Source organism: Ailuropoda melanoleuca, chromosome 10, assembly GCF_002007445.2.
Source record: "Ailuropoda melanoleuca isolate Jingjing chromosome 10, ASM200744v2, whole genome shotgun sequence".
Lineage (NCBI taxonomy): Eukaryota > Metazoa > Chordata > Mammalia > Carnivora > Ursidae > Ailuropoda > Ailuropoda melanoleuca.
The window spans coordinates 79,212,804-79,224,040 of record NC_048227.1 but is presented as its reverse complement, the minus strand read 5'-3'; the positions used below and the strand labels follow the sequence as shown (position 1 = coordinate 79,224,040).

Sequence of the window (11,237 nt, the reverse complement as noted above, 5' to 3'; positions counted from 1 at the left end):
AACAAACAAACAAAGCACAAAACATTTTTTGAGAATTTCCTCGCTCAGGCCTTATTTTATTTATAAGACATTTGTCTCTATTTTTCACAGACTCTTGGTCAGATTAAACTTCGAGCCATAGGACTTCCTGGCTGATTGCAGAAGGACTATGATTTACAAACCGAGGGGTGTCATGGTTTGTAGGATCCTTCCCAGTCTGATTATCAATTTCTGGATCCAAAATCTATTTCCATACACACGGACTTGATACAAGGCAAGTTTCTAGCAGTCACTATTGGATTTAGCCCAGGCTTTGTAGAGAAGGTGGAGATGCCTACCAACTTCCTCCATTTTTTTTCCCCATTTTTTTCCTTCCTTCTTTTTGATCTCTACACCTTCTACGAAAGGCCCCGCTGGCAGATATAATTTTTTGCCACCTTTAGAATTATGTCATTTTTGCAACATCAGTTTGACTTATATTGTGCAATGATCTCTCCAAGGCCATAAAGAGGCATTCCATCCTCTGGAGGTTTGGTCCAAGAATCAGAGAGAGCAGGATATGATTGAATGTATTATTTTCCTTGATAATATCCATGTGAAGCAGGGACATATAAGTCTAATTGTAGGTACTCTTACCAATTAGGGAGACAGAGTGATGAGGAGGATAAGTGATGACGTAGGCAGTAACAAAACCAGAATATAACTCTGCTGTGTTCAGGGCACTGTTTCATCTATTGTGATTTCTTTAAGTGACATAAAGCATAGAGCTAAAAAAAAAAAAATCATGATGAATCCAGTGTGGGGGCTTATGATCAATTCTCAACTATTTTGTTGAAAGAAATGTACACGAATAATCCTAAAGCAGAAAAGATATATGAAACTCACTAAAAATAAAACTAAAGAACATATAAAACCAGTGTCTTCAATTTTCATCTGTAATTAATTGGCAGGATAAATGATCCTGTCCCGAGTCGGAGACTCAAACTACCGAGACTTGTGAATAGTGCAAACTAGGTCCCTTGGTGCTCCTCTAGCCCTCGTTTGCATGACATACCACACTGAGGGCTAGTTTCTATTTGGAGTATAAAATCATTATCTGATTGCACATCTGTCACCTGTGCTGATGGGAGAGAATTCCACATACCTACGTTCACCCGTTACAAGAAGGACTTCTTCTGATGAAGTGATTCTGATTCCTACCTATGTAAGTAGCTTAGAAATGTTGAACTCAATTTATTAGAACTTGTCTAAAATTTCACAGGCTAGTGTTAAGATAGATAAAATATTTTTTCAGATCAGATAGTTCTTTGGAGATGTATAAACAATGTGTGTTCTCTTTAGAAATTGTGCAACAGGCAAAACTGAAATTGGGTCATTCTCTACTCTTTTAATTATTTGTATTTTGAATATTTTCTTGGGAAGAGTTGACAGGTAATTAACGAGCTTAAGCTGTTGATTTTACTGTCAATTTATTCAATTCTTGAAGGGAGGAGCCGGAAGTTACTCCTTCCCCCAAGTCATGATTTGCTACAAAGAATGAACTCTTGCCTTGGTTCAGACTTGTAACTTGAAATCTCACTTTACATTTGACAGTAGGTAAACTTATCAAAACTGGTAGAGACCCCCCTACTACTTTGACATAGCCTGCTTTGTCTTTGCGGGAACATTTAGCTTACATTCCTCTTTTCCTTAAAGATACAGTCTACGCTAATTTCAAAAGTGCCCAGTCAGACAAAACAGAGCTAGCAGAGAAGTGACTCTTACGAGACCTTCAATCCCATGCTGCTTTGATTTTCGGAGCACATTTGAGTCAGTACCCAAGGAAATTGTACCAGGTTCCAAACTGCCCTTCAATTTCTCCTCTCTCTCTCTCTCTCTTTTTTTGGGGGGGGGTGAGACAGGTGGCCAGTTCCCAGAAAGAGAGGAAGAGTAGAAACCATAAATGAGCACTGTCCTCAACCAAGGTGCTGAAGAACACCCCCCAGTATTCTGCTACCAGGTGAATGGGTCTTGCCCCAGGACAGTCCATCCGCTGGACATTCAGTTGGCCATCTACCTGGCCTGCACAGTGGGCATGCTGATTACGGTCCTAGGAAATTTGTTTGTGGTGTTTGCTGTGTCTTACTTCAAAGTGCTTCACACTCCCACCAACTTCTTGTTACTTTCCCTGGCCCTGGCTGACACATTTCTGGGTCTGCTAGTGCTGCCCCTCAGCGCCGTTCGCTCGGTGGAGAGCTGCTGGTTCTTTGGAGACTTCCTCTGTCGCCTGCATACTTACCTGGACACTCTCTTCTGCCTCACCTCCATTTTCCATCTCTGTTTCATTTCCATTGACCGCCACTGTGCCATCTGCGAGCCCCTGATCTATCCCTCCAAGTTCACGGTCAGGGTGGCCTTCAGGTACATCCTGGCAGGGTGGGGGATTCCGGCGGCTTACACCGCCTTCTTCCTCTACACAGATGTGGTGGACAATGGGCTCCGTCAGGGGCTGGAAGAGATGCCTTGCGTGGGCAGTTGCCAGCTGCTGTTCAATAAGTTTTGGGGCTGGCTCAACTTTCCTATGTTCTTCTTCCCCTGCCTCATCATGATCAGCTTGTATGTGAAGATTTGTGTGGTTGCCACAAGGCAGGCTCAGCAGATCAACACCTTGAGCAAAAACCTGGCCGGGGCTGCCAAACGTGAAAGAAAAGCAGCCAAGACCCTGGGCATCGCGGTGGGCATTTTCCTGTTGTGCTGGCTTCCCTTCACTGTGGACACGCTGGTTGACAGCCTCCTGAACTTCATCACGCCGCCACTGGTCTTCGACATTTTTATCTGGTTTGCTTACTTCAACTCAGCCTGCAACCCTATCATCTATGTCTTTTCCTACCGATGGTTCAGAAAGGCACTGAAACTCTGCCTGAGTCGGGAGATCTTCTCATCTCGGACACGCACTATTGATTTGTACCAAGAATGACTTTTTCAACTGAATGCAGGCAAGGGGTGGGTCCTTGCAGGAGGAATAAGTGGTGCTGTGGCAGTGGGCTGTGTGGCGTCATGAGTTTGTGGGCATGCTTTTTAGGGCACCATGGTTTAAGTGGTGGGAAAAAAAACAACTTCTTAATTCAGAAAGAAATACAGCCCTCTCTTTACTCAATGTTTCTGTAGTAGAACGTAGGAAAAGGAGAGAATGACGTCAACTAAATATTTGTTGGATAAGTTGAAATTCTGTGAAAATATTGGGTTCCTTGTTTATTACTTCCTTGAGACAGGGGAGATACAGAGGTGGAGGGAAAAGAGCACGAGGTTGGGATTTCTGAGTTCTCATCCTGCTTCTGCCACCTGGCAGTGCTGGGTGAGACTATTTTGGCAATCTTTGCAGTCCTTCCTATCTCACAGAGTTTCAGCTAGAAAATCAGGGTTTCATACTGTTTGTCCTCTAAGGTCTCCTGAAGCTCAAACATTGTATGATTTAACTTTTGGAAATATTGTTTGTATCTTAATTTCACATTACTTTCATAATTATAGTCAAGTGTTTGGATTGTTTCTTTTTCAAAATGTTCCCTTTAGAATCCCTGTCTTCTTGGAACCCCACCACTAAACAGGATTGTAAGCTGGATTCATCCATTTCAATGATTACTGAGTAAATGTATTATATTATTAAAGGAATATCTCCTCCCTTTCCTTTAATAATTGAAACTTGGAAATAGTGAAATATTTTGTAAAGTGATAATGATCCACATCTTGCCATTGTAATATTTCTTCCTTTAAAAAAAAAAAATCACAAAAGTTAGACCTACTATCTTTCCAGGGACACAAGTATATGATTTTCTTTGGAAAAACAAGTACATATGCCACATGCTTGCTCACCATTGAACCAAGTGTTTCTTACAAGCTAGTACTAGTAAAGGTACTGACATCTTTTATGTACATTTTGCTTCTGTCTTCTTCCTAAATCTTTTCTAACAGCTCTCTAGTAACTCCTACATTTCTTACTGAATATTTTTCAAATTAAAAATCGCTTATTTGGAAAACTTATTTGTAAATTAATTTGAGGTCTCTGAAGGACAAATATATAGATAGATGTAACATAGATATAAACATAAACCAATCTCCATAAATACAGAAGTAATGTTTTAGCTTGTCATTGAAGTTAGCTGAAATGAATTTATTTCACTCCAATTCTTTCTTTCTGGTTAGAAAGATAACTTCTATTGACTTTATTTTTTTCTTAATTAAAAATCATTTATTATAGACATATTTTTCAATGTATTTTTTAATGCCTCATTTTTCTTTGGAAGTAATTATTCTTTCTTTTCTAATTAACTCAAGTATTATCACATAGTTGAAGGAAAAAAATCGTAAATTAAAATCCACCCTAACAAATATAATTTTGAGACATTATGGAACACGGTGCCTTAGATACAGGAATAAATATAATTTGCAAAGTATATATCAGTCATTACTTTAAAAAACATAGTTTCCTCTGCCTAGAAATAAATCCACACCTCTTCCCAACCTACTGAACATGGCACTGTATGTCTAGAAGAAGGCTTAGATATATCACAAGCTGGAACTCCACATAAACTTTTTAAATGCATCCTTAAACAATGTTAGACAAGTTTTTGTTGAAACAGGACTTCTCAGAGTCTTTAATACGTCACATCTCGTATTATTCTCCAAGAGCAGGGTATAGCATGCAGTAATTCCAAAACATTGTTCACGCAGAAACTTCTTTTCCCTGGAGTACTTTATAGGATGACTGATAAAACCTCATTTGGGAAATGTTGGCTCAGAGGTTTAGAGGAGAATTAAAGGAGTCAAAACCTAAGCAGAGGGGTAGAGGTAAGAATGTCTCCATATTGAAATGGAAAATGCCTGGGGAGATGTAGGGAGAGGGAAAGGTGGAGGGGCTTGAATGCCAACCACGGGAAGGTCAAAAGGGTGACTATTCCCTTGGAAGTCGTTTAGCTGTTTTATCTCCATATTTCCTGAACACTCTGTGCACTTTCTCGGTTTCTTTGGTCAGAAAAACCGTTTCCATCCTTTCCCTCCTGCAAAAACTTTTTAATCTCTTAAGGCCCAGCTTAAATGTTGCTTCTTTAATATGTCTCCCTGATCTTCCAGCGAGATGCCAATTCTCCTTTCTTCTGTGTTCCTCAAACACATCTTATTTTTTTAAAGATTTTTATTTATTTATTTGTGAGAGAGAGTGTGAGAGAGAGAGAGAGAGAACAGGAGTGGGGAGAGAGAAGCAGACTCCCGGCTGACCAGGGAGGCCGACATGGGCTCCATCCCAGCACCCTGAGATCATGACCTGAGCTGAAGGCAGACACTTAACCAACTGAGCCACCCAGGCGCCCCTCAAACACATCTTTTATTGTTTAAACCTTTATGAATTCCAAGCCATAATTGTCAGTATATCAGTTTTTTCTACAAGATTTTCTAAGGTTTTTGTTCTGTATTCCTGAAACACTGAACCCAGAATCCAGAACACTTAAGTCTTCAAAGATATTAGTGAAATGGATCAGTGAATGGGTCAGTATAAGGATTAATGCCCATTGTCTTCACACAATTGTATACCCTACATTTTTAAAAATAGACTTTTTATTTTAGAATAGTTTTAAATTGACAGGCATAGTTGCAAAGTAGTACAGAGAGCTCCTATACTCTCTATCCCATTTCTCTTATTAAAAACATTTTAGATGAGTATCATGCATTTCTTACAATTAATGAACTAGCATTGATACATTATTATTAATGTATCAAGAAAAAGTCCATACACTATTCAGATCTCCTCAGGTTTCCCTACCGTCCTTCCTCTGTCTCAGCTTCCCATCTAAGACGCTACGTTCCTTTAGTCGTTATGTTCCCTTAGGCTCCTCTAGACCCTGACGTTTTCTTCTACTCCCCTTGTTTCGGATGACCTCGATGGTTTTGAGGAGCCCTGGTCAGATATTTTGTAGGATAGTCCTCAATGAGGGTTTGTCTGATGTTTTTCTCCTGATTACACTGGGGTTATAGGTTTTGGGGGGAAAAGACCGTAGAAATAACAAGCCATTCTCACCACGTTATGACAAGGCCACTCTATTATCGACATGACTTGTCAGTGTTGATGTTGTCCTTAATCTAACTGAGCTAGTGTTTGTCCTTTTCAAATCGCTCTGTAACTCTGGCAACACTGCTTCTTGCCAGTTACAGATGCTTCAAGATAAAGGTAGGATCCTATTACCTGTTTCTGCGTAAGCCAGCACGGATTCAGTACACTGTGGGCATGGGGTTCATGTTCCAGAAGTGAAAAAATAAGATGAATACGTGAATGTTTTTATTGATGTATATTCCACTTATCTCTTAAAACTAGTAAATTCTCTGTTGAAATTAAGTTTTGTTACAGAAAAAGAAAGAACTAGAGACTGCTTGTAGAAGACAATCTCCCCCCATGAAAAAGTAATACTCAATGTGTTTGAGCAGAATAGCATGGCAGGGAGTGCTCTCCATACCAACCATTTACACAGCTTTGAGTAGTAACAGTGGCAAGAAGAGCAGACGAATAATCGTCCTAGCATCATTTGGGGAAGTCCAATGCCTTCTGCTTCCTGCAGTGGGGGAGGAAATAATTACACGGGATGAGAGTAATTTGTCTGGCAATCACAACAGCCCATTCAGGTTGGTGTCTATGTTTGCAGATGTCCCCCAACCCCCAAGACATCTCTCTTCATCCTCAATCAGATGAGGTGTCTCTGTTACTCTACACGCAATTTATAAATATTTGAGATGTCTCTCCTCAGACATTAGGCACAATACATTTAACTGCTCCCCAAAAGGCTCCCTTGGGAAATTAAGCAAAGCAAAAGAAAACAAGAACCTCAGGAACGCGATTCACAGGTGAAATTTTTGACAGGTTTTGAGAGAGGGAAGAACTTTATAGGACAAAGAAAGGGGATCAAAGAACAAAGATGTTTTCAGGTGGGATACCAGAATAAAGGAAGAGTCAGGGAATTAAAAGAAATGAGGGAGGAAAGTATTTTTAGAAAATGGGATATGCTGAGCTCTGAAGTAGTTAGCAAATAAAAATTTAACATTTATTAGGAAATTGCATGCTTTTGAAGAAGTGACAGGAAGTGCACATCTTAATATGACTGGAAAAACACTGATCCACCCTATTAAATTTGAAGAGTAATTTGTTTTCTCCTCATGAATAATCCTATTTGATTTTTTTTTAAAGATTTTATATATTTATGCGACAGAGACAGAGATAGAGACAGCCAGCGAGAGAGGGAACACAAGCAGGGGGAGTGGGAGAGGAAGAAGCAGGCTCCCAGCGGAGGAGCCTGATGTGGGGCTCGATCCCATAATGCCGGGATCACGCCCTGAGCCGAAGGCAGACGCTTAACCGCCGTGCCACCCAGGCGCCCCTGATTTTTAAAACTCATTTCATTCGGAAGTTGTAAAGATTTCTTTAACTTCCCCAGTCCAATTGCTTATCTTTGTTCAGAGAACAAATTCATGGTGGCTGAACTGTCCTTGAAAACCCAACCACTCACAGAGGATCTCTATTATATTTTTCAATTTTCCATTTTTATTATAAATCTTAAATGATTTCTATAGCAAAATTAAAATTATATAATACAAGATTACTGAGCAGTTGATTTCAATTAACAAATAGCCGCCTCCTTTATTTTGATAAAATTTTCTTTAGTCATAAACACCTTCATTTTTTACCTTTAGCATTTCTCTTCACAACAGCCACTGATATGGGATGTAAGTGTGTAAGTGTGGGGTTAAAGGATCACTTCTTACCTTTATCTCTATGTTGTCTGACCTGCATTGCTAAGACATGCAGTCCGTCCAGATAAACAAATTCCATCAATGGGAAAATCCCTAGCTGGAATCCCTATAGTGTAAAATGTGAACTTGGAAGATTATTTTCAGCAGTGAATTTTAGGAAAGTCATTCTACTAAACAACTCTTTACATTAAATTAGCTTAGCCATTATGGATTTAGGGCCAAAGATTTCTTTGTGTACAGACTTAAACTTTCCCCTATTCTCAATCCTGACTTGGCCACCTTACTGAGTTTCTGTTACAAAAACACAAAAGAGTGCAGCTTTTTCTGTCCTGGTAAGAATAACTATTTATCTGCACTGGCTACCAACAAGTAGAAAATGTTACATACTTTGAGGACGATTTGAGATTGACGAACTACAATATACGAAAGTATTAAAAAACAACACGGTATTTAGAGTCATGACCGTGACTCTCTAAGAGTATTGATTAAACAGTTGAAACAGAGTCCCAGAAGGAAATACTAGAGGACTGTGATGGAATGTGTTCAGAAGAGTTCTACATATTTTTCATTAAATGGGCAGCATTAAACGGGGGCACCTGGGTGGCTTAGTCGGTTAAGCATCTGCCTTCAGCTCAGGGTCCTACCCAGTGGGAAGCCTGCTTCTCCCTCTCCCTCTCCCCGCTGCTCCCCCTGTTCATGTACGCTCTCTTTGTCAAATAAATAAATAAAATCTTTAAAATAAATAAGTAAATGGGCAGATACAGGGCGATCAGCAGGAAAAAAAAAAAGGCAAAACCAAAATGGGCTTTTAGACTATGTTGACTGCCAGGAGAGGACTTAGAAAGAGGAGAAGCAAGGAAGGTGATTTCAAACATCTCCAATCTGGGGCTGGAATTTTTTTTTGAATTTAGTATTTTCCTAGCAAGAAAAAGAAGGCTGAGTTGAGCACATGAGCGCCAACCAGGGCACACAGAAAGCCCTGGCTGGGCACTTGCTTTGAGAGACTCAACTTCTCAGCAGGGCCGGAAGGAGCACTTCCCTTCGGGGAGGAAGATGCTGTGGAGTCTGCCTCTTAGAAGCAGGGAAACACATTCTTTATAGACAGACCTCCAATGTGGAGGCCCCTGGAGCTTGGATGCCACCCTGGGGAAAAGGGAGCAGAATCCCTAAATTTACTGCATCGATGTCTTGTTCCTGGAGAGATATGAGCCTCTAAGCAAGATGTAAGTGTATTGCAGAAAAATACATTGCACTGTAGCACGCCTGAGTAAGTGGTAGCTAAGATTTGTGCCTGTCACCATGTATATATTATGTCCCCTCCCCTCCCACACACTGACCTCTTCATAAATGCATACCGCTTGCAAAATCATCCTAACCCTTGTCCATTTCTCCTCTATCTCGTGCTGCTCCCCGCACGGCACCTGTCCCACAGCCCCTGGACCGTCCTGATCCCTGCTGACACCTCGTTCTCCCCATCTCCACGCCTTAGCACATGTGGCCTTCTCTGCCTGGATATCCTGTTTTTACCATAAATCTCTCTCCTCCACCTACTAGACACATTTTAAGTCTGTCTCCTTGGTAATTTACCCCAAACACGCCTGGATAAAATTCAATATCATTATCACTAATGCCTTTAAAACACATAACTGACAACCTTGAATTCTGAAGTCAGCAAAAATACCTTTCAAAATTGAAATGTGAAATGCAAATATTTTTAGATGGATAAAAACTGAAAATCTTCATTTCCAGCATATCCACACAAAAAGAAAAACTTAAGGGAATTCCCAAGACAGAAAAACGGAATCCCAGAGGAAACACTGTAGTGCAGGAAGTAATGAGGTGTGCATGAAGTCGGTACTGGAAAAATAAAAGGAAGGCTAAATGTAAAAATGAACATCTTTTTACTTAAATTATGGCAGAATTAAAATAAGTGACAGCGGTATCAAAAATTTGGCAAAGGTAAATGGAGTATATAATCACAATTTCAGGCAAACTTTTGCATTGCTTTGAATTGGTAAAATTATTAATTTATTAGAGAATTTAATTAATGAGGGATACATATTAAAACTCTAGAATTCCAACAGAATAATGCAATTAAGTCCAATTTATAATTTCCTGGGAGAAAAAGTGAATAATAAAAAAAATCCAAAATTAGTCAAGAGAGGTCAAAGAACAAATGCAAAGAATGAAAAAATAGGGGAGCGTGGGTGGCTCAGTCGTTAAGCATCTGCCCAGGGCGTGATCCCAGGGTCCTGGGATTGAGTCCCACATGAGGCTCCCTGCTCTGCTGGAAGCCTCCTTCTTCCTCTCCCACTCCCCCTGCTTGTGTTCCCTCTCCCACTGGCCATCTCTTTCTCTGCCAAATAAATAAATAAAATCTTAAAAAAAAAAAAAGAAAAAATACTTAGTTGATTTAAGCCCAAATGCATCAACAATTATATTAAATATATAAGAATACACATTCAAGTTGGTAATAAGCTTATTGGACTGTATTTTAACATTCGGTTGTAAAATCCTTGCTTTATTTTACCCTCTTTCTTTTGGAGAGAATTCAAACAACATAACTGCTCAAGAACTAAAGGGCTGTTTATCAACATAAATGTGTAGCCTAAACTTAAAACTGAAGTATTTGTGAGATATTAGGAATTTCCCATGTATTATGACATGGAATATGGTGTAGGAATATATCAAATTTGAAAAAAGGCATTCCTCAGATTCAATCAAACATTGCTTAGAGTGAGCTTCTCCAAGCATCTGCTATAGACATTTACTGTTGTGGTGAAACAAGGTCCCATTCCTACTGCTGATTCTGCCCACTTCTCTGCTTTGTCACTTACCCACTTTCCATCTTCTGGGGGGAATTCCTTGGTGTTTTCACTTTCATGCTCAATTATCTGTGACTTTCAAAGCTCATTGTCTTCTTCCTATTCTCTGTTAATGTCACATGCTGTTGGTCTTCCCCTAGATTCTTGTTTTCCTCACTTTCATTCCAACATCTCCTTTTGCTGGAATTATTTTCTTCAATCTCCTCAGACCCTCTGCATCACGCTTTCACAAGGAGATGAGTTCCTCCTGTTCACCAACGCTCTTCCAACAGCCAGGGAATCAGATGTTAAATTCAGATGTGCCACAAGCCTAAGGTTTGATGTTTAGGGGACAATCTCCTTTGGACATTTCTCCACTGTGGAATTGATCATGACAAAATGATGTATTTATAACAATAACTATCTTTTCAACATGATTACTTTCATGTGCTATGTCACTTCTTCAAGTGAAGAAGTGAGAACAGTTGCCTCTCATGACGTATAAATACTATCATTGTTGATTATAATGAAAATTTACAATGTCACATATTTATGGGGGAAGATGATATATTCAAGAAATTGTGTTTGGACATTTAGCTATCTATTTGGGAAAAAAAAAATTGTATCCTTCCCCAAAAACACGTGTGCCTAGATATACATATTCCCCTGGGATAGATCTGAGTGTAA

At 39.7% G+C, this 11,237-nt stretch overlaps 1 protein-coding gene across 1 annotated transcript; it reads left to right on the top strand.

Moving 5' to 3' along the window:
• The first annotated feature begins 1,921 nt into the window (after window positions 1–1,921).
• On the top strand, window positions 1,922–2,935 carry TAAR5 (trace amine associated receptor 5). Its single transcript, XM_002923033.4, has one exon. It carries the CDS (start codon window positions 1,922–1,924, stop codon window positions 2,933–2,935), a length of 1,014 nt encoding a protein of 337 aa, XP_002923079.2.
• Window positions 2,936–11,237: the final 8,302 nt, after the last annotated feature.